The sequence below is a fragment of the Elephantulus edwardii genome, unplaced genomic scaffold, assembly GCF_000299155.1.
Source record: "Elephantulus edwardii isolate Elephantulus edwardi_28Jun2011 unplaced genomic scaffold, EleEdw1.0 scaffold00573, whole genome shotgun sequence".
Classification (NCBI taxonomy): domain Eukaryota; kingdom Metazoa; phylum Chordata; class Mammalia; order Macroscelidea; family Macroscelididae; genus Elephantulus; species Elephantulus edwardii.
Window position 1 is genome coordinate 48,761 of NW_006400323.1, and position 23,612 is coordinate 72,372.

The 23,612-nt window shown below is 45.7% G+C and overlaps 1 protein-coding gene across 1 annotated transcript in view; it reads right to left on the minus strand.

Annotated features, from left to right (window-relative positions):
* Nucleotides 1-484: 484 nt before the first annotated feature.
* LOC102877009 (zinc finger protein 331-like) overlaps nucleotides 485-23,612 on the minus strand; it is a 63,995-nt gene continuing 40,867 nt past the window's right edge. Inside the window, exons 3-6 of the mRNA XM_006903340.1 lie at nucleotides 17,949-18,053; nucleotides 17,206-17,687; nucleotides 16,954-17,136; nucleotides 485-753 (exon numbers count right to left, since the gene is read on the minus strand). Of these exons, the coding sequence (XP_006903402.1) occupies nucleotides 485-753; nucleotides 16,954-17,136; nucleotides 17,206-17,687; nucleotides 17,949-18,053 (1,039 nt within the window). The remainder of the gene's footprint in view (nucleotides 754-16,953; nucleotides 17,137-17,205; nucleotides 17,688-17,948; nucleotides 18,054-23,612) is intronic.

Below are 23,612 nucleotides of genomic sequence, written 5' to 3' on the forward strand. Positions count from 1 at the left end.
AGGAGAGCTCAGCCTAGGAGAAGAAGACAAGGGGGTCATCTGGAGGCAGATGGACAAGGTCAGGGGCTCGAGGTCCCTCTTGGTCCTCAGCTGCCTGGACTAGGTGTGCCTGAATCACCCCTGAGACCAGAAAGAGAGCCTGGAGAGGGAAGCATGTTCAGTGAACGAGGAGGAAGGTGGGTTCTGGCTTCAATCGTGTGACTTCACCTGTAGGGATGACCTCACCTCACTGGTGCCCCCCCTCCCCCCAGTGTCGTGGTGTGGTGCCCCCCCTCCCCCCCGTGTCGTGGTGTGCAGGTGGGGTGTGTGGGCAGCAAGTCTGAAGGTCAGTGCAGGGAACGGCCTCCCGTGTGACTGACAGCTCTGTACACACAGTGACTCGGCTCCAATTCTATGACAACCAGCGTGCAGGGAAGCGGCAGAGGAGGACTGCAAGGCTCGGGATGAAGGCCGGGGGTGCTGGAAGGTCTGGGGATACCGGGAGTCAGGCCAGGGGCACCGGGAAGAAGGGGGCGGCCGGGAGGAAGGTCGCGGGGTGCAGGGAGTCAGGTCGGGGGCGCTGGAAGGAAGGTCCGGGGACATCGGGAGTCAGGCCTGGGGCACCAGGAAGGGGGCGACCGGGAGGAAGGTCCGTGGACATCGGGACTCGGGGGTGGGGCGCCGGGAGTCGGGTCGAGGGCACCAGGAAGAAGGGGACAGCCGGGAGGAAGATCGGGGTGCAGGGAGTCAGGTCGGGGGCGCTGGAAGGAAGATCTGGGGACATCGGGAGGAAGGTCCCGGGGTGCAGGGAGTCAGGTCGGGGGCGCTGGAAGGTCCGGGGACATCGGGAGTCAGGGGGGGGCGCCGGGAGTCAGGTCGAGGGCACCGGGAAGAAGGGGGCAGCTGGAAGGAAGGTCCGGGGACATCGGGAGTCAGGCCGGGGTCGCCTGCAGGACCCCCGGGAGTTAGGCCGAGGCGCGCCGGGAGGAAGGGGGAAGCCGGGATTTGAGCAGGGTCGTTGAGGGTTAGGCCGGGGGTGCCGGGAGGAAGAGGGGATCGCGACGGGAGGAAGGTCCGGGGTCGCCGGGAGTCAGGCCCGGGTCGCCGGGACACAGCGGAAACGCACCGAGTGGCGGGAGGCCTGCTTCTGCACCATCACAGCTTGTATTCACCCTCTCCTCATTCACGAGCAACGTGGAGGGAAAAAATAAAGAAAAAGAAAACTCGGCCAGAAGCCCAGTAAGACCAGATCCGCAGCAAAGCCCACGCGGAGTCGGGCCACTTCCGCTTCCGGCGGCTGCGAACCCCGGTGTCTCATAAAAACGGCTCCGGGCAGAAACACAGCCCTAAACATCCTCAAGCTAAATTCTAAAAAACACTGGGATTGGGGATCCTTTGTTTCCTCTACACTCTCAGTCATCTGGGGAAAAGGGCGTGACCCTCCCGTGGATGCGGTTTTCTTGATGATAGATGCGTGGACCACAACCCAGATTGCAAGAACAGAAGCTGCTGTTGTGCGACCTCTTCGGAGATCACTGCCCCTCACATGACAGCTCTGAACCCTGTTGGATCCTAAGATGATCTCATTGCCTGTGACACACTGAGACATCACCCCTCACAGGACCCTACACGAGACTGCTCTGAACCCTGCTCCAGCCTAAGCCAACCTCATTGTCTGACACACTGAGAGCACTCCTGTTACAGTGACCCTGCATGAGACAGCTCTGAACACTGCTTGATCCTAAGCTGATCTCATTATCTGTGACACACTGAGACCACCCCTCTCATATGACCCTACACCAGACAGCTCTGAACCCTGCTCCAGCCTAAGCCGATCTCACTGTCCGTGACACACTAACACTAACCCCGACATGACCCTATGAGAGACAGCTCTGTGTGTCTTTCTCTGTGTCTGTTTCTGTCTTGCTGTCTCTGTATCTCTGTCTCTGTCTCCCTCTTTTTCTGTCTCTCACTCCTTGTCTGGCTGTGTCTCTGTCCTGTGCTCTCTGTCTCTGCTTCTCTCTGTTCTGTGCTGTTTCTCTTTCTGCCTGTCTGTGTCTCTGTCTGTTTTTACCTTCTGGCTCTCACTTTGTCTCTCTGTTCTGTGCTGTCTCTGGCTCTCTCTGTGTCTCTTTCACTGTCTCTGTCTTCTGGAGTTCTGTGCTCTCTCTCTCATTATCTCTTTGTCTGTCACTCTCTTTTCCTGTCATTCTCACTCGCTCTGCCTCTGTATCTCTGTGCCTCTCTTTCGCTGTCACATGCTGTCTGTTTCTCTCTCTTGCTCTCTGTCTCTGTCTTGCTCTATTTCTCGCTCTTTGTTTCTGTCTCTAGCTGTGTCTCTGTTGCTCTGTCTCTCTGTGTTCTGTCTCCTGTCTTTAGCTCTGTCTGTATCTGTGTCTCTTCCTGTCTTTATTCTGTGCTCTTTGCCTCTGTCATTGTCCATCTGTCTGTCTGTCTCTCACTGTCTCCGTTCTGTGCTTTCTGTGTCTTTTTCTCCATTTGTCTCTGCCTCTCTCTCTCTGTCTCTTTTTCACTGTCTCTTCTCTCGCTGTCCCTGTCTCTCTGTGCCTCACTCTGTGTCTGTCTCATTCTCTCTCTTGCTGTCTCTCTCTGTCTCAGTCACTGTCGCTTTCTCTTTTTCTGTGTCCCTCTGTCTCTTGCTCTGTCTGTCCCAGTGTCTGTCTCGCTCTTTCTGTGTCTGTCACTCTCTGTGTCTGTCTCAGTGTTTCTTTCTCGCTGTCTCTGTCCCTCTGAGTCTGTCTCCCTCTCGTTTTCTGTGTCTGTTTCTTTCTCTGTATGTCTCTGTCTCTCTCTCTGACTCGCTCACTGTGTGTGTCTTGCTCTCGCTGTGTTTCTGTCTCCATCTCTGTGTGTCTTGCTGTCTCCATCTCTCTGTGTCTCTGTCTGACTCTGTCCCATTCACTCTCTCTGTGTCTTGTTCTTTTTCTGTGTTTGTCTTCGTCTCTTGCCCTTCTCTGTTTCTATGTTTCTGTCTCTTGCTCTGTTGGTCTGTCTCTCACTCTTTCTCTTTGTCTCTATTTTTGACTCTGTCTTGCTGTCTTTATGTGTCTGCTTCTCCCTGTCTTGACTCTGTGTCTCTGCCTCTCTCAGTTCCTCTCTGTATCTCTCTGTCTGTCTGGCTCTCTCTCTCGCTCTGTTCTGTGTCTCTGTCACTGTGTTTCTCGCTCTCTATTTCTGTCTGTCTCCCTTGCTGTCTCTCTCTTTGTGTCTGTCTGTCTCTCCCTCCCTCCGGTCCGGGCTATCTATGGCTCGTTCTCTCTCTCTCTCTCTCTCTGTGTGTCTCACTGTCTGTCTCTCTGTATCTGTCTGTCTCTCTTTCTCTCTCATTCTTTATCTCTGTGTGCCTATCTCTGTCTCTCTCTCTCTGACCCTCCCAATACTTACCCTATCATGAGAGCCAGCCAATCTGTCCTTCTGGGTACCCTCACCCTTCACTGGAGGTGTCTCCTCTGCTACCTTGATAACTTTTATTGCAAGAACACGGCATAGCCACAATATCAATAATAGGTCTCAAAAGCCCTAAAATGAAACACCCGTGTTCAACACTCTCAGAGACCTTGGCAATTTCTACTGAGGCAATGATGATGATAATGATAATAATAATAATAATAATTTAATAATAGTCTAATAGAATGACCATATTGCTGATTACAATGTTATATATTTGAACAGTTTTTCCACAAATATCCAGGATGTCAACACAAAATATCTCTCCTTCAAACTCATACAGCAGGAAGATATCTTTAGAACCAGACTCCAGTGCAATCCAATTCTAATGAGCTTCTCCACTCTGTCTGTCTTCGTTTTCATGACTAAATGGACTTTTGAACGCAATCCTAGGAACCCTCTCTACACTATAGATCCGTTGCTCTCCTCAAGCACTGGTTTCTCCAAGACCTTACCTCTGACCAAATATCGTTTTTATACTTTCTGCCTGTTTATTCCTTCTCTACATATGAAATTTCCGTTCCTCCTCATCTTTTCTGTAACAATCACTGAAACTGTCTCTCCGAACGCTCTCACGCTTTCTATCAGGCATCATCCTGCCTCACTGCTTTTCCAAGCGAACCCACAGTGGTCCTCCCACTGGGTGTGCACCAGACCATCCGCTACAGATTGGATTATCACCCGCCCCAGTCAGGACTGGCCCTCAGTCGAGGCTGTCCTGTTTCCCTCAGCATGTAAAACAGGACCTATTTTTGACCAGAGCTCCTCTCAATCAAATTCTCCTAATATAGTCTACTATTCTCTCTCAAACCAACATAGTGGGAGTCACAGGCAAATTAACAGCCCATGCATTCTTCTTCCCTCATGACGCTTATTTAAAAAATACACAGTTTACTCATCAATTCGTCATACCGCAGTGCCTCACTCCCCTTCTAGGCTGAGATATTTTGAGCAAACTTTAAGCTTCTATAAACCTCACCCTCACCCCCAGCCCTAGTCCAATACAACTTTCTTCTCTGCTTACCTCTCGAAGAAAGCTCTCCCTCCACCTCCACTTTCCCCACTGTCATCCCATCAAGTTGATCCTATAGTTAGGGATACCTCTAACCCATCAAGCCACATATCACACTCCTATTAAAATTAAAGGACCAAGCCTCCTGTCCATGCATTCCCAGGACCTCATCAGAACAGGAGATCTCCAAGGACTGAAACACACTATAACCCTTAAAACCAGTATTTTAATTCCCACTGATTCTCCTGACAACAATCCTATCCTTCCAGTAAAGAAACCAGATGGCACATACTGCCTAGTGCAAGATCTCTGAGACGTCAATTTCGTACAACCAGTAATTTCAAATCCATATACTGTCTTCTCCATCAGACCCTCCCTTCAATGGTGGGACAGCTACTGCCTTTTGTACTTCTTAGGCTACTGTTCAATGCTGCATTAACCTGTGGGCCATGTGGACTCAAAATCGGCATTCATTTTTTACAGAAGCCGTTTGGCACACTTCCCAATGAAACCATCAGTGAACTGAGCATGATGACGTAGACACCACTCCCTCCAAATGAGATGGTATCACATACCCACCTCCCTTAAACCTCGCCAGCACGAAGCAGCCAGAAGAGCTCGTCACCCCCTATCACCCCAAAGGTGGCAATGTTAGGAGGTGGAAGCTCAACTCAGAAATCCAAAGTCAGGACATTCCCCAAGACCACAAACGATGCATCACCACTGACCGCTGCAACGACACCCTGAGCCCAACCCTCAGGGTTACTCCCCAGGTTGAGTAGCCCGGTCAGCAAGAAACTCTGAGACGATTTCTCTCTCTATGGCGGCATGGTTCTTGGTTTCCGTCTGAAACCTTTCAATCAATACACAAATTTTAGTTTAACCTCACACACACACACACACACACAACCAAAAAAAAAACAGCCAGGGACGAGTGAAGTCAGAGGAGGAGGAGGGCCAGCAGGCAGCGGAGTGGAGGGCGGGACACAAGGGTCTGGACCCCAGCCCTGCATTTCTCACAGGCGCCTCCATCGTCCCTGTCAAGTCGGGTTCCCACCGGCCGGAACCCTGAGTTCAGACTAAAGAAAACATGACTTGGTCCTGGGAAAAGTCTGAAGGGTTCACCCCAGCGAGGAACTCTCTGGTCTTTCCCTCTGAGACCAGGACGGTGAAGGACCAGGGAGCTGTGTCCTCCAAATAGTTCACAAGCCCGCTGTCATGTGCTTGGGGCACAGGACAAAAAAGAGGGAACGCTGCATTTCCAAGACACTGAAAACTCCACTGTGCACGTCACCAGACACGCTTATCCAGTGCCGTACGGGACACACAGCCCATGAGGAACAAGCTGGTCACACTTTCTGTATCAAACAAAATGGTTAAGATTTCATTAATAAGGTGCCCTACTTAGAGAGGCAGCTTGAGCAAAGGGGACCAACCCAGCGTTTCTCATAGATACCGCCACGGTCACTGTGGAATCGGGGTCCCAGGACCTGAACCCAGAGTTAACACGAAACAAGGCCCTTCTGGGGGTCACCCTAAAGGAGGCAATTGCACCTCGACCCAAAGAGAGTGAATCCCCAGGGGTCGGCCTCACAGACCAGGACACTGAAGGTGAAGGCTTTGTCCGCGAAGCCAGGCAAGCAGCCCACGGTTGCCGTCTAGTGGTCACAACAAGGAACAGTGGACCTGCATGTCCACTACAGAACCATCAAGCGCAGTCCTTGCCTGACCCGGACACACAGCAGCTGTCGCACCACAACACACGCCACACATCTGGTCCTGGTCCTGCCACACATGCAGGCAATTTCTGAAAGCTGTTTAAAATGGTCGAAAATGTAGAATAACGAAAAGGATCAAGATTTCACTAATACGGTGTCCTACTTAGAGAAGCAGCTGGAGGAAAAGGGACCCAACATGTAGTTTCTTACAGATGCCACCATAGTCACTATGGTATGGGGATCACCTGGAGGCCTGAACCCCAAGTGAACACGAAATGAGGCCCTTCACTACAGGTGACACTAGGTGGGAAGCGACCCTGATGGAGAGGAAATACTTCTGAGGGGTCAACAGGGAAGAGGTGACTGCACCTCTAGGCAAAGGCTGGGTCCAAACACCTGGGAGAACGGCTCAATATCGCCGTCTAGTGGTCAGGACACACAACAGGGCACCTGCATGTTCACAACATCAAGTCCATGCACACTCCCTGCCTGACCCAGACCCACAACAGATAATGGACCAAAACATGCCACACATCTGGGCTGGGAACTGGCCACACATTCAGTCCCGTCAATGCATGCAGTCCATACCCCTGTAGCTGGACACCTAGCTCCGTGCCGGACACCAAGATGGTACTGAAGACACATCCAGTGCTTGGACACATATCTCACGCCAGACCTCGTTGGTGACACACACATCTCATGTGGGACACACACTGCATGTCAGACACACGTCCAGGGTTCCAACACACATGTCGTGCTGGACACAGACATCAGGTACGGGACACACCGACACTGGGGACTTGGACATACATCCTTTACTGGACACACACCTGCATGCATCCACACCCTCCACAAGGACACCCCCCACCCCCACCCCGGCCTGTCCACCTCTGTCACCCAAACCTCGAGCCTTGGAGTTCCAGGGCCCCCTTGACTCGCACTCACACGGTCAGACATTCAGGAGTGATTCTACTCAGAGGTAAGAAAGATCCAATCAAAGTCCACTTTGGCACAGGCCCTGGGAAGTCGGGGTCCCCCTCCGGCCAGAACCCCGAGTTCATACAAAAGAAAATGCGGGTTGTCCTGTCTTTCCAAAAACAAGAGCCCGTGGTCACCAGCCAGGGGGAGTCAGGACAAGGAAGAGGAAAATGGCATTGCTGACGCCCAAACCCACCACCACGAGCAAAATACCAGATCCAAAGACACCAGGGGGATGTAAGCCACCAAGCCCGAGAGGAAGTGGACTAGGCTCCACACAGAGGCGACTGTACCTCGTCTAGAGAGACCAGGACGGGAAAGGCTGAGCCTCCAACACAAGACACAGGGCACCAGGCGCTGGTCCTGTCAATTTCTCCATGCTCAGGGCATCACTTCCAGTGCCCGACCTGCACATCAGGTGCTGGACACAAAGGTTGCGTGACACAACCACCGCCTAACTTGACTGCATTTACGACTTTACCCAGGAAACTGGGATCTGTTTACACCTTGTTTCTCCAGTAAGGAAAAGCCCACGCTTTCTTTCATGACATGTAAGAACTGGCTCAGTACTAGTTCTCTGGCCGGAAAGAGAATTCCACTCCACATGGCGGACTATGGTGAACAGACACTTCCAGATCCCAGGCGAGAGGGCCAACCGCGGAGGCGGTCCCTGCACGAACATGTGCTGACGACCAAAGTGCCCAGGGTTGTGTCCTGTCCCCTGAGCTGTGTGTGTTATAGAGGCAGCTGCCCAGGAGCACAGCACCCACGGGGGGGGGGGGCTTACCTCTGTCCCGCAGCGCTGTGACCACTCAAAACCAAGGTCACTGCACCAAAAGGCGCCTGAGGAATGACAGGAGACGCCCGTCCCTGCAGGGACCGGACACACAGCCGCTGTGACCACTCAAAACCAAGGTCACTGCACCGAAAGGCGGCCTGAAGAATGACAGGAGACGCCTCTCTATGAAGGGACAGGTCAAACCCAGAGCCTGCTGGAGTCAGGACATGGCCAGTGACCTCCTGGTCGCCGTGAGACCCACAACCACCACGACAGGATCAAATCAACACTGCTTTCTGCGTCTTTAACAACTGTAAGGTAAAACTGGCTAAAGAAAATTAAAAAAGGACAAACTAGCTCTGTTATCTGAGGCCCCAAATCCACCTAAAGCCCTTTTCCAGACAGCTGACGACTCAGGAAAATGAGGGGCCCCCAAACGCCTGTTTGCACTGTGGCCACGACGGACACTGGCCAAGAGAACCCGAGGTGCCCAATGAAGCCTTGTCAGCAGTGAGGACAGAGGGGACGCTGGGGAATGGACCTCGCCCAAGACAGGTGACCCCTGGCTCAATGTCATCCTGGTCCACCTGCCTGTCCCCTGCTCAACCCTGACCCGCGGGGCCCAGGTTCTCCTGCCCCCGCTGTAGCCTTAGAGCCTCGGGTCATCGAAGCAGTACCTGGATAGCTGATCTCTTTCCTAGTGGATAAGAGGGCCAGCCTCTCAGTCCTTCTGGAATTCCCTAGACCTTGCTCAAAATCTCCTGTGTTGTTGGCATGAAAGGCGTCCCTGAACCCCCATTACAAACACCGCTTTCATACTGCACCTTTGGTAACGTCACGCTCACACATCCATTTTTAGTGCTGTCTCACCATCCCCTCCTCTCACGGGAAGGGACCTGCTGCAGAAAATCAAGGCCTCTCTCTTCAACCTTACACAGCCCAGCAACACTCTCCAACTTCTATTACAACGCAAGGACCTTCCTCTCCACTCTCCTTGGACGCCCAAGCCTCTTTCCCTTCCATTAAAGCCCCAAACCTGGAATGGGACCCATCCAGTCATTACATCACACCTTGACCTCTGTGCTCATCAAAATTAAGGATCCCACTTTCCTTACCTACATTGCCCAATACCTTCTCACCCTATAAGAGCAGCAGGGCATAAAGGCCATTATCACCAGGCTTCCTCCATCCAACATTGACCTCACAACAGCCCTAGTGTAGCTGTTAAAATGAACTCTGGTCATTCAGCCCAAGATCTAGGGAAGATTAATCAGGCCATCATTCCCACCCACCCAGCTGTCCCAAATCCCTACACCTTGCTGAGATTGCCCCCTCAACAGCTCTGTTCCCTGCCCCAGGCCTCAAGGACGCCTTTTATAACATTCCTCTTCACCCTGACTCCTTGGCTTCTCGGGCTTCCAACTTGGCAAGACCTGACATGCTCACTGCTCCTCCACTGACCTGGGCCGAGCTGCCCCACCCCAGGGCTCAGAGAAAGCACCCACTGCTCTAGCCAAGCCCCCTGGAAGGACCTCCTCTCCCTCTGTCCTATACCCAGGACTCTTAATTCTATACGGTGATGCCCTCCTTCTGTGCAGCCCCACCAGCTGGCAGCCACATGAGCACAACACAACCACTAAATGCACCACCATCCTGGGGATACAAAGCCCAAAACCCAGAGAACTCAACATAAAGTTATATATTTAGGATTCTCCTTAACCTCCAGCATGAGTCAATTCTCAACCAACAGAACAGGTGATAAAGGCTCTCTCTCCCCTCACACATCACACAAAGAAACAACACTCCGACACAGAGCTGACACTCCAGTAGGATTTGTTCTGTGTCTGTTGTTTGGGTGTTGGTTTTTTCCTTGTGTTTGTTTTTAAATAAGTGCATGGACTGAACCACAGACGTCCAGAAGCAAGCATATAAAAGGTAGGAGCAGGAAACTATGCTATTGATCTATTTAAATATTTCAAATATCAGGCTTAGAAAAATTGCTTTACTCCTCAAATAATCCACCACCTTTCACCCTCCTTTAAAAACGCTGAAGTGTTTCTCAAAATCCTGATGCCACATTCCTCCTTATAAAGCTCTGCTTTCTGAATGATCTACATATGACTGAAAAGGTATTTATACAAGATGCACGCATCCCTGAGGCACTCCTTTACTAATTTTTTTTCTTTTTTCAAATTTATTTTATTTCATTATTTTTTGTGTGTACCGTCAAATCAGATCTGACTGGTCCAGGAGGAGATTGTTCCTCCTTCTCCAGCAGAGCATCTGGTGGATTCGAACCGTGCATCTCTGAGATTGCAGTTGCAGCTTCTTGCCACTAGGTCACCAGAGCTTGCCTCCTTTACTAGTTTTGAACCATGCAGTGTTTCCCTGCTGTTTTGAGGAACTGCTTCCTGGTCCAAGTCTAGGTTTCGCATTAAGTACAATCAAGTATCTGGAATTCCCTTTTTCTCAAGGCTAGCCACAGTTGGATGTGATCCGCAGTCAAATGCCTTTGCACAACCAAGGAAACCCAGATGGACATTTTTCTGGTACCCTTTGCTTTCTGCCAATAGCCACCTGATTATTGGCAATAATGTCTCTAGTGCCACGACCTCTTCTAAACCCAGCTTGTATTTCTGGTAGTTTTCTGTGAATATACTGTGCAGGACGTTTCTACATGATCTTCAGCAGGACTTTGATATTGTGTGTGATATTATGGTGGAGTAGAGTGCCATCAAGTCAAGCATGACTCGTAGCAACCCTATGAACAAAAGACCTGCAGTCTTCCTATAATAATTGGGATTTCTCATCGATTCCAGAGGCATGTTGTTTAAGGAAGTGAATGCCACTCCTGCAGATATTTACTGATATTGTTCGGTCATTTCCACACTCTGTCAGGTCACCTTTTTTCTGGGAATAACCATGGGTTTCTTCCAGTCAGTTGGCCAAGTAGTTGTCCTCCAGGCTCGTTGGTACCACTTGGTGAACACATCCAGGGCAGCATCTCTTTCTGGTAATACATCAATTGGTATTCCATCAATTCCTGGGGCTTTATTGTTTGCCAAGTCCTTCAGAGCAGCCTAAACTTCCTCCTCCGTCAGCACTGCCTCTTGAGTATATGTTGTTTCTTGAAATTCTTCTGTGTCAGCCAATTCTTTTGGGTACACTGTCTTTGTATACTCCTTCCATCTTCTTTTAATGCTTCCTGAATTATTCAATATTCTGCCCATAGCACACTTAAGCACTGCAACTTGTGGCTGGATTTTGTTTTTCTGTTCCTTCAGCTTAAGAAATGCTGAGCATGTTTGGCCCTTTAGAAGATAAGAATTTCATCACCATCAATAAAAAAGAATGAGTGAGTGTTGGGCACATTCTTCAGAGGACCCAGGAGTGTGAGAATTATTGAAGCCACTGTGCCTTGGTTGACTATAAGCATTTATCTCTAGAGTGGTACTCTCGGAAACTCAGCAGGAAGTTAACTGAAAACAGCCTCCTAGACAAACACACACAGCCATAACCCAAGAAAATAGAGTATTCATAACACCTCACAAGACACAAAAGGGCAGCTGTGAAGTCTTAATTAACAGGAAACTAAAGTTCTTGAGACTCTTTGGAAAGTATAGATTTTTACAACAATCTACTGTCTTTGAGAGTTTGCAGAAAACGGAGACAAGGTTTTGGTTGGTTGGGGTTTTTTTTTGGTGCTTGTTAGGGTTTTCTAAAAAAAAAAATCATTAAAAACTCTGGCTCTTGGATACCCACTGACACAGTCCCTTCAAGCCTTAGAGATAACTGTTCGATAGATCACTTTAAGATCTTTGAGCTAATTGTTTGCTGTGAAGCAAAAAGCCTGGTTATTCTGAGAGTAACGGAATGCTTGTATGTAAGTGTTGAGAAAAAGACACGCTTAGAGGCTTGGTTTTGCCTTGATCCGATGACCCTCACTTTTTCTCTTTGTCTATGTGGTTTTTCCTGAGCAGCGCCATGTCCTCAGGTCCCATCCAGGAAGCAGCTACGAGTGGTGCCTGAACAGGAACCTGAAAGTGCTTCTGGAAGAGCAAAGGTGAACTAATGACAGTGGTTGCTGCCCTACCTAAGGAGGTAATTAGGAATTTAGAATATTACAGGGTGATGGGGCAATGACAATCTTGTGTGGCTACTTTTGCTGTTTTACTGCACCTTTTTTTAAGAGAATATGGTATTAAGATTTCTAAAAGCAGAACAGAAAACTGCTTGGAATAAGTTATAGAATATAATCCCTGGTTTCCGAATGAGGGAATTATCGATGAAGAAAACTGGGTCAGGATTAAAAATAATGTTCAGGGGAGCTCTGGTGGCCTAGTGGCAAGAAGCTGCACTGCAATCCCAGAGGCGCATCGTTTGAATCCACCAGATGCTCTGCTGGGGAAGGAAGGACAATCTCCTCCTGTACCAGTCAGATCTGATTTGACGGTACACTCACACACAAATAATAATAAAAATGTTCAAAAAGCAATGACACAAGAACAGATTCCTATTGATTCCTGGCTCGTATTGGAAGGAGTCACATCCACTTTCTAAATAATAAGCCTCAGAAACTATGAATTTTGACAAATGTCAATGGTAGGAGGGCTTCAGTCCTCTTGTCCATGAAGTCATTATGAGTCATGCTTGAGTAGAAGGCAATCTACAACAAGACTGTACTCCTAATCCAGGAAATGTGAAAAGAGAGAAGACTGAATGTATACATAAATATGAATTGAATGATACTATATTGGAGAAGATTAAAGCTGAAAGTGAGAAACTGATAACAAGAAAGTGAAACTAATTCAAAGCAAACATATCTGCTGCCACCCCCTGCTACAAAATGGGTCAGAGGAAAATGTACAAACTGAATTTGAGGAGCTTTCTGTTGGCCAGAGGCAGCAGCCTTTGTCACCTTTAAAAAGAGCGTCAGGAAGACATCATCCAGAATTATTATTAAACTTTTGTATTTTAAGGCAAGGGCAGCAAATTGAACATCATACTATAAATCTAAATACTCTTAAGGAGCCTCAAAAGGCATGCTCTGCATATGGACCTAGTGCTTCACATACTGTGCAAATTTTCATTCACGGCCAACTGCAGAAGTACGAATTCCATCGAAGTGGACAATGGCTGAAAAATCATGTCTCTCTCCACAAAAGTTTTTACAATGCCACACGTAGGACTCAAAAGCAGCACAATTAAAAGCTCACGGTCACTGAACTGTATCAGGTATGCAATATATGAAATATGGTGACAGGAACTGGACCTTTTAATGATTAAGGCTATCAATTAGCACCTACTTATGGACTTGAGAAAGCTCCTACTCTAAGATGAGAAGGCCAAGTGCTGGCACATGGGGAAGGGGAAGGTACAGAATCAGTTCTATAAGGTACAAAGTACACAACTTTTTCCTATTTAGGTACACGTATTGATAGGACTACAGTTAAAGCTCAATGAATGCAAATTCGTAGAGGCAATTTACTTAAATGACTTTCAGAAAGTGCTTTGAAATGGAAATTGACATAGGCCTTTTTTAGGTATTCCTACTTATGAGTTGCAACATTTATTAAATACATGAAATGGTGATGCTGCCTTAGTTAACAATTTACACGTCAAGTTGAGAAGGAATTGCCGTTTGTTGAAGCTCAATTAAATAAGCTTTTGTAACTCGATTTAAACCAGAACTGTCATTGTCTCTTCAAATTTGACCTATTCCTATTTCTCCCACTGGAGTCTTAGCCCAAGAAGACAAACCTTTCAAATAGGAACATTATAAGAATACAGCCTCTTCTGTTATGACAGATATAATGAGGATTATAGCACCAGTTGTTACACAAGGGAGAAAGCGATGTATTTAAGCTTTTGGAAAAGAGCCTGATATTAGTATTTTACCCATTCGAAAGAAAGAATTTTCACAAGCTTCTCTTTAATCTTTTAATTTACAATTGGCACTAGAAGATTAACCTGGTAAAACAGGGTATTGTCATCCTGCAGGAAAATGGTGGAATTTTTTTAAAAAAGTACTTCAGTATGTATTGAGGCTCAATGTCAAGAAGACCAAGTTCTCACCACTGGACCACAGGATGGATGGTGAAGAGATTGAGACTGTTAACAACTTTAGTCGGCTTGGCTCCACAGTCAACACTGTTGGCACCAGAAGCCAGGAAATTAAAAAAACGTATTGCGATGGGAAAGTCTGCTGTCAGGGACCTCTCCAGGGCACTGAAGCGCAATGGTGTCATTCTGGAGACTAAGGTGCAGCTGACAGAGGCTATGGTCTTTGCAATCACTTGTTATGCATCAGAGAGTTAGACAGTGACATGGAGAACTGAAGAATTGATGCCTTTGAGCTATGGTGCTGGAGAAGACTACTGAATGGACTATGAACTGCCAAGAAAACAGACAGATTCATCCTGGAGAGGGTTAAACCAGGCTGCTCCTTGGAGGCAAGCATTCTGGGGCTTCGTCTGACATACTATGGACATGTTTTAAGGAGGGAGAGGTCCTTGGAGAGGGACATCATGCTTGGGAAGGTGGAGGGACAGCGCAGAAGGGGAAGGCCCTCTATGAGGTGGACTGATTCAGTGACTAGGATAATTGGGATGGGAGTGTCAGAAACAGTGCAATTGGCACAGGACAGAGCAGGGTTTAGGACTTTTGTACATAGGGTCGCTATGAGTCGCAAGCGACTCAACGACACATAACAACAACAACTTCCTAGGCAACAGGAAAAATAGCTTAAAAGGATCCTATTCCAAATACTGACTTTGTTTAATTGTTGGGGCCAGTGCGGGAAAAGCAACTATTTGGGGTAAAAAAAATTATCTATGCAAACTGTTTACAAGTCTGCCCAACAAGTTAAATTTCCCGCATTTCTTAAATTATGTCTTGTTCAAGAAAATATGAATACTGTTTTGGATTTCTGTTATGTAGTAAACCTATTGCCAGTATTAGAAACTGGGATGACTTGTTTCTCCCATGTTATTTTACAACCTACACTTTCTAGAACACAAAAGCTGTTACAACAGAGAATACGTAGCACTTTTTCACACCTATTTGTGCTCATTATTATCTTCCTGGACTACTGGTGGAAGGAAACAAATAAGTGAAAATTTTAACTCAAGCTATTTTGGACATTGACAATTTCATAGTAATGCTCAACGGCTTCATGTGCTCTATGGAATGCCTCTAAAAAGATGCAAAAAAGGTTGTTTCCTCTTGTCCACCTTGTACTCTTTTAAAATCAAGACAGCAGCAAATAGGTGCAAATCCCCAAGGACCAAAGCCTAAGAGAGTTGGCAAATGGAAGTAACACATATGCCCACCTTGTAGAAAGGGGTTTACTTACATGTTATACTAGACACTTTTTCCAGGATTTATTTGTGCTGCTCTCATGACTAGCGAACATGGTGCTATAGTTATTTTGCATTTGTTGCATGGTTTTGCTCTGAAGGGCGTTCCCAAGCAACTTAAAACTGATAACGGACCTGGTTATACTAGTAAAAAATGTGCTTCATTTTGTTCTGAATGGTATATATATGATATTCCTGGAATACCTTATAATCCTCAAGGGAAAGCAATTGTAGAAGGTACTCATCGTATATTAAAAGTTCCATTTACTGGCATTGCAGACGCCTCCGCGCTCTGCAGCCATGGTCAATCCCACCATAAACTTTGACTTCAACATGGATGGTGAACCTTTATGCCTTGTTTCCTTAGAGCTGTTTGCACACAAAGTCCAAAAGACAGCAGAAAACTTCTATGCTTTTAGTACTGGGGAGAAAGGATTTGGTTACATGAGCTCCTGCTTCCACAAAATCCATTCCTGGGTTCATGTGTCAGGGTAGAGACTTCACACGCCATAATGGTACCGGTGGCACGTCCATTGACAGGCAGATGTTTGATGATGAGAACTTCACCCTGAAGAACACAGGTCCTGGCCTCCTGTCCATGGCAAACGCTGGACCCAATACAAAGGGTTCCCAGTTTTTTTGATCTGTACTGCGAAGAATGAATGGTTGGAGGGCAAGGAGTTGATAGAAGGCATGAACACTGTGGAAGCCATGCAGTGCTTCAGGTCCAGGCCAGCAGGAAGATCACCACTGCTGACAGTGGACAACTCAAATTATGACCTGTATTTTATATTTTCTCTTCATCGCGAGATTATTTCTCCTATAACTTAAGAGATCAGCCTGCTACTCCACATCCTTGTAGTACCTTTTAATCTTTGTGCTCCTGCTACAGTTCTTTGGGTTCCATGTTTTCCTTATTCCTCTCCAAGGTTAGCAGGCTTGTGGAGTTAAACTTCAGACTATGAAATAAAAACTAGACAACAACAACAACAACAACTACAAAATAGTTCCATTTAATAAACATTTACAAAAGTAAAAAGGGGGAATCACTCCTCCTGAACAGAGGGGTATATTAAACATGCCTTAATTTTAAATTTTTCAGTGGTAGATCATCCTTATCTGCCAGCCAACAACCTCACCCAAATGGAGCCAGCAAAGTCCCTTCCTGAACAACAAGAGTCCTTATCCACCTTCCCAGGTGACATCAAAAGTGAACGTTGCATTTGCTGTGATGGAGATGAGCTGACCACTCATGGGGATTTTAAGGGTAAGAAACTGCTATGGAAATGTCACACTTTTCAGTGGAAGCCTCAACTGGTTTCTACTGAATCACAGTTCAGCAGACAAGGAAAACTTTCCCTGGTCAAAACATTCCTAAGGTCTCTCTCCTCTGTGAATTCTTCTATGTGCAATGAGACCACTTGTGTAAAGGTTTCCTCCATTACTGACATTCCTAAGGTTTCTCTCCTGTGTGAACTCTTACGTCTGCAGAAGGTGGGTGCGTCAGTACAGCTTTTCACACATTCCTTACATTCACCATCTCTCTCCTGTTAGAATTCTTCTGTTCAATTGGAATGCTTGATCCTGAAGGTTTTCCCACACTCCTTCTGTTTGTAAGGTCCCTCTATTCTGTGTGAATTCTTCTATGAGCAGCAAGATTACTTGACTGTGTAAAGGTTTTCCCACATTCGGTACATTCATAGGGTCTCTCACCTGTGTGAATTCTCTTATGTCGATGAAGACAGGACATGTTATTAAAGGTTTTCCCACATGCCTCGCATTCGTAAGGTCTCTCTCCCGAGTGAATTCTTCTATGTTTATGGAGGGCATACGTGTGAAAAAAGGCTTTGTCACATGCATCACATTTATAGGTCCTTTCTCCCGAGTGTGTTTTTCCATGCATCTGCAGCAGACTGGATCGTGAAAATGCTTTGCCACACTCCTTACATTCATAAGGTCTCATGCCTGTGTGAACTGTTCTATGCAGAGTGAAGTGACTCGATCGCGTGAAGGTTTTCCCACACTCCTGACATACATAAGGTCTCTCTCCTGTGTGAATTCTTTTATGTTGAAGGAGGGTGTTGCTGTCACGAAAAGCTTTCCCACACTCCTGGCATTCATACGGTTTCTCTCCCGTGTGAATTCTTCTGTGTTTAGTGAGGACACTTAGTCGTGAAAACGTTTTCCCACATTCCTTACACTCATAGGGTCTCTCTCCTGTGTGAGTTCTGAGGTGTTTAGTGAGGACACCTGAGTGTGAAAATGTTTTCCCACATTCCTTACATGCATAAGGTCTCTCTCCCGTGTGAATTCTATGATGGATAACAAGAATGCTCAATTTGGAAAATGTTTTCCCACATTCCACACATTCATAGGGTCTCTCTCCTGTGTGAATCCTTCTACGTGTAGTAAGGTGATCTGGCGGTGAGAAAGTTTTCCCAGATTCCCCACATGCATAAAGCCTCTCTCCTGTGTGAATTCTTTTATGTTCAGGGAGGTGTTTCAAGAGTGTCAAGGTTTCTCCACCCTCCTCACATTTGTTGCATGTCTTAGGTCTCTCTCCTGTATAAATTCTTTGGTGAGTCAAGAAGGAATCATAGTGCAGGAAGGTTTTCCCACATTCCTTGCATAAATAAGGTCTCTCTTTGGTGTGAGTTTTTCTATGTGTAATGAGGGTGTGATTGTTGGCAAAGGATTGCCCACATTCCCTGCATTCGTAAGGTCGCTCTCCTGTGTGGATTCTTCGATGTTGGATGAGGGTGCTGCCGTCACGAAAAGCTTTCGCACATTCACTGCATTTATGAGGTCTCTCTCCTGTGTGACTAGGGGATTCCTTACATTTAGAAGGGTTCTCGTTGGTGGGAATTTCTGTACGTGTCACGAGGGTGCTACTATCATGAAAGGTTGTACCACCTTCCTTACCTGCACTAGTTTTCACACTTGTGTGAATATGGGCATGTGCGCTGAGCTGTGAGGAAGAAGTGAAGACTTTCTCACATTGGCTACATTTATAAGTCCTCTCTTCAATACAAATTCTTCCGGGAAGCTGAAGGTCTGATGGATTACTGCAGGATGAAGAATCACGGAAGTGTTTTCCATACTCCTTACGTGCATTAGGTTTCTCTGGAATTTTAACTACGTTAGGAAGTACACATGAAGTGGGGTGAGTCTCAGTTTCAGAAAGTTCTGTTCGTTCATGCGTCTCATCTATAGCATGGATCCAAAACGATGAAAAGGAACAGAAATATCTTCTGCATGTGCTACACTCATAGCCTGTCTCTCCAACGCGAGTTCTCAAAAGGTTCCTGCCGAAAAGGCCGCTCTGGAGTTCGGCACGATCTGGACTCTGGATGGTGAGTTTTCCGGGGTGATGGTCCTCAGTCCCTTCCCCACAGATGTCTGCTGTCTCAGTTCTGATAAACACAGACAACAAGCAGTTGAATACAAACGTGATGCCTTTTTCTCATATAGGAAAACACAGCGGGTAAAAACCCAAAACCACCACCCGACAACGATGATAAATGCTTTCTGTAATACCATGTCTAAAATCCATAAGCTAGCAGAAAGATTCTCACGACAACTGGATAGATAAAGCATACGGTTTTCAAAAAGAGCTAGACCCAAAGCGAACGTGTTTGTAATTTGTTCAAGATCTACTAGTATGAACTTTACGATTCCAAATTACTTTCTTAGACACTGAATTCAATCTTCACTTCTTAATGGGCAAAAATCTGCAAGTAGGACATGTTAGCCTACAAGGGGACTGGACTGTGTACGCAATCCACAAGAGGACTGGTTCCACTCCATTAAATGGAGAGAGTCAGCATCAGATGATGATCTTCGTCCTGGCCAGCGAAAAAGAAGAAAAAGGAAAACGTACCATGTCTGTCAGGCCCAGAAACTCTGTTTCAAATGAGAAACAACAGCAACCAGCAGCCACAGCCTAGCCAATGTGAGATGGAGTTACCCTACAATTACTACCAATGAAAGACAGATGCAGAGCTAAGCGGAAAGCTTTGCCCAAATCTGCTGGACTACAGAGGGGCTGAGGAGGACGGAAGCCAATAGTGGCAGGACTGAGAACTTTAAAACACTAGCCTTAGCCACAAACCTTAAGGCTGAGCTGCATGTGAGCACATTTAATAGCTGTCCCACTAGAAAAAAAGACTTATATAACCTTTTAACTTGCCAACTACAGTTCTGCGGGATGTATACTGCATTCAATTATGGACCCACTAAAGCAACGAAAGTGGTTGTGGGACGAGCAGGAGGACGTGCAGGGACCATGTCTGATGCTGATGGTTTTCTGTTGCAAATATTGTACCCGGGTCAATAACCGCTGTAAATCTGATCAAGGTTGGATACAGCCATCCCGTGGAACCCTTGCTCATGTTACAGCTGGTCCAAAAAATGTTTTTTCAAGGTCAAATCCACACAGCTCTTCCTTGCTATATATACAATTTATGAACTAGGACACAGGACTGATTTAGCTGTTCTAAGAGCAAAGCCCTCAGCAGAATGTGCCTCTTACCTCAGACAGTCCCCTTGTTTTTGCTGCAGCTCTTCTTTGCCACACAACGCGGTCATTTCTCTTAACAAGCAGGGCCAGGGATGGATGGTTTTTAGAAATTGCATCAGCGTACATTCAGTTGATAAGGCCGGTCTGTCCCTGACGTTCTGAACACCTGACACGAAAACTGAAGCACATGAAAGAACGTGAAACCGGCGCAGAGATACGGGAGAGAAAATTGGGTCTCAAGGAAACACAGAGGGAGTTCTATGTTCCTGAGCCACAACTCTGGTGAAAAAATTAAAAACGATTCACTTGGTCCCACCTCGGGGAGAAATGACAAAGAGGATGATATAAATGGGTTTCCACAGAGGCGTCAACAAGGAATATGATGCATACTTCACACACAAGCCATTTAAAAAATAGAGAAAACTGGTCCCTGTGAGATGATGTCTGAAACAGACATGCTCGGTGCTTCTTCAGCAACAGCCTCAACACAAATGATTATGTACCTGGTTCAGGAAAATTTAATCTCTATACGGAAGATGCTTCAGGGTGATTCCTGACACAAGTGTCGCTACGAGTGTTCTACGTAACATCCTCTAAAGTGTCCCGAGCTCTCGTGTAAAATTAACATGTCCTCTTATGCAAAGACCGAATACCATGGTGATGTGGGATTTTCCACGTGTGAGGGCAATTAACTCCACGACCTATTTTATTAGATCGTGTATTTCAACTTCTCAGTTTGAACACAAGAGTAATGTTTATGAATTCAGTAATTTTGTACATTAGAAAAGACTGAAAAGAAAAAAAAAAGGAAAAAGACTTAGAAATATATAGTGTCATCTTTACCTATGGAGTCTAGGTTAATAAAGGTTTCCAGTATCACATTCTTGTACAGGTTCTTCTGCGTGACAGACAGCAAATTCCACTCTTTCTGAGTGAAAACCACAACGAGATCCTCAAGGAGAAATGTTTCCTGAAACACCCAACACATTCTCGATCAACCAGGGACAAGATTTACTACATACAGAAACATGCAACTAATAAACACTGACCACCTCAAAGATTAAAAAAAAACAAACAAACTCATGATGGTCCTGGGTATGAAACAAAAAAAAAAGCAGAAGAAAAAGAAGCAGGAAAATGACCATCTGTCCTTTTCCAACGTGACTTCTCTCCCATCACCCTTCCCTCTGTCCTTACAAACAGTACAGGTGGCGTGTTCTGTGATATCTTTTGTACTTTGTGATTTTTCTCTATTTTGAATATTGTGATAAAAACTGATTATAAAATAATTAAAAAAAATAGTTAACAGACTAATCTACATAATGAAAGTGAGATGAGACAGTTATTTCCTCACTTCTAAGAGATCACAAAGTCAGGAGCGCACCTGCTACAAAAAAGAAGATTCTGGGAGAGAATTAGAAATTCAACAAATGAATGTCTTTGAACTGGATCACTGGCCAAACATACTGAGAATACCAGAAACTGGCGTAAAAAAAAATTAATAAAAATACCCAGGCCGGCATGGCAAATAGTGTTATCGTCTATAGTCTAGACATGAGAACTCGGTAAAACTGTGTTCTACACTTTTAGAATATTAACAGGAGGGTTCAATTCTTGCAAAAAGGAACCAAGTTTGGAAAACTAGAGGCTCAGCACAGAGAGGAGAAGACTCGGAGAGACAGAAGGACACATTTTTAAAGACAGGGCAGGAAAGCACATGTTTTGGTTCCCTTTTCCATGGTAGCATCCTGAGGTAGGGAGACCTCAACGGCATATAAAGCAACACAGTAATGAAATGAAATGAAATGAGAGGCAGCATGGTTACCAGAATGAAAGTAAGAAAAGGCACAGATTTTAAATTTACTTGGCTTCAAGTTACAAGGAGAGACATTTAACTTCATGACGGACAATTAAATTGAAGGATATTCATATGGTAAATAAAATACATACAGTGACTTAACTAATATTAGTAAATAGATACTTACATAAAAGTAAAAACACATGACATGCATGAATTAGAACATTTAACATGAAACTAGCAATGCTGTAAATGCAATCTACAAAGAAAATGCTATCTTTATTTTTAAATTTTTTTATTTTACTTCATGTGTGTACCATCAAATCAGATCTGACTGATATAGGAGGAGATTGTTCCTCCTTCTCCAGCAGAGCATCTGGTGGATTTGAACCGTGTACTTCTGAGATTGCAGCGCAGCTTCTTGCCACTAGGCCACCAGATCTCGCCATGAAATGCTCTCTTGATCCAGGGCTCAATATCATTTTTTCAAGAAATGCCCAAAGTAATCAACCAACTTAATACGGCAAAGAAAGAGATCAAAAACAACATACTATCAACAGTGAATAAAGTAGATTGATGGGTCAGTTCTCAATAGAGAACTCAACACCACCTGAGATCAAATAAAACACTCAAATAAGACAAGGCTTCCTCAGTACAAAGTCACGTCCCCGTTTTCACATCAATTACGCCTCCTGTCCAAGGAGCAGGAAATTAGGATACTTTCAGTTTCTCATTCTTTTGCTCACTCCCCTGCTCCCTCTTCTCCTGACCGAGGAATCACACTTTCTCCCCAATGCCACCATCTGTGTGTGTCAAAGACGTCTAGAACTCACCATTTCCTTGCTTCACGTCTGCAAGGTTGAAGAGAAGGCTGTGGCCAGTGCCAAGAAGACACTTCAGGACAGGGAGGCAGATGAGTAACACTGGATCCTTGGGCTTCACAGTCGTGAGAATTTTTCCATGACATTTATACAGGTACACGACGGAATCTCTGGATCCCAATCTGCCTGGACTGAAGGAGTTTTCCCTGGATAACACTTGGGATCTACAAGAGACGGCGGAGAGGAAGCAGTGTAAGCAGGAAGATACAGGCTTGTACTCATAATCCAAAAAAATTTTGAAAGACAGATGGCTGAATCTTTGCACAAATGTAACTGATGTTACGTTGAAGGAAGTTAAAGCAGAAGGTGAGAAGCAGCCTTTGTCATCTTTAGAAAGAGCTTAGAAAAAGGGAGATGTGATTCCTGTTCCAGTTGGGTCACGATGCGATTCCATCTCACTGAAAACCATGACAATCTGAAGAGATGTTTGAAAAGTTAGAATAACCCCCTTCAGATGAAGGTGATACTGAATCTGATAGAAAGAGGATGAATTTCCTCTGCCTCCTAAGCAATATCATCAAGGAGGAAAGTCTTTATGAAAAATAATGTAAATGAGTTTTAGAACTTGCTAATAAAATAGACAAACTGGGTTTTCATATAATGAAGCCTCTTACCAAAATAAAAATGTAGCTCCGTTAGCATCGACAGTTCCAAATCCTATGTTATTGAAAGGTAAGAATCCTGCTCCGTTGAGAGTAAGTACATTTAAGAAGCCTTTAACAGCTATGTCTACAGCCTTGTAACAGGCAAAACAAGATGATTTGTCTAATTGGGGAAAAGAGACGTCTGTATTTCCAGTAACAGTTAAGGGTATGCTTCGTGATCAAGATTTTCCACAAGGTATTAATTATATCAACATCAGGCCTTATAAGACTATTATAGGAGGGAGTTCTGGTGGCCTAGTGGCAAGAAACTGCACTGCAATCCCAGAGGAACACGGTTCGAATCCACCAGACGCTCTGCCAGAGAAGGAGGTGCAATATCCTCCTCCTGTACCAGTCAAATCTGATTTGACAGTACACGCACAAAAATAAAAAAAATTAAAAAAAAAAAGACTATTATAGAACTCAAGCAGAGTTGCTGATGATATACATTCTACCTATGTAAACAGCATATTACAAGG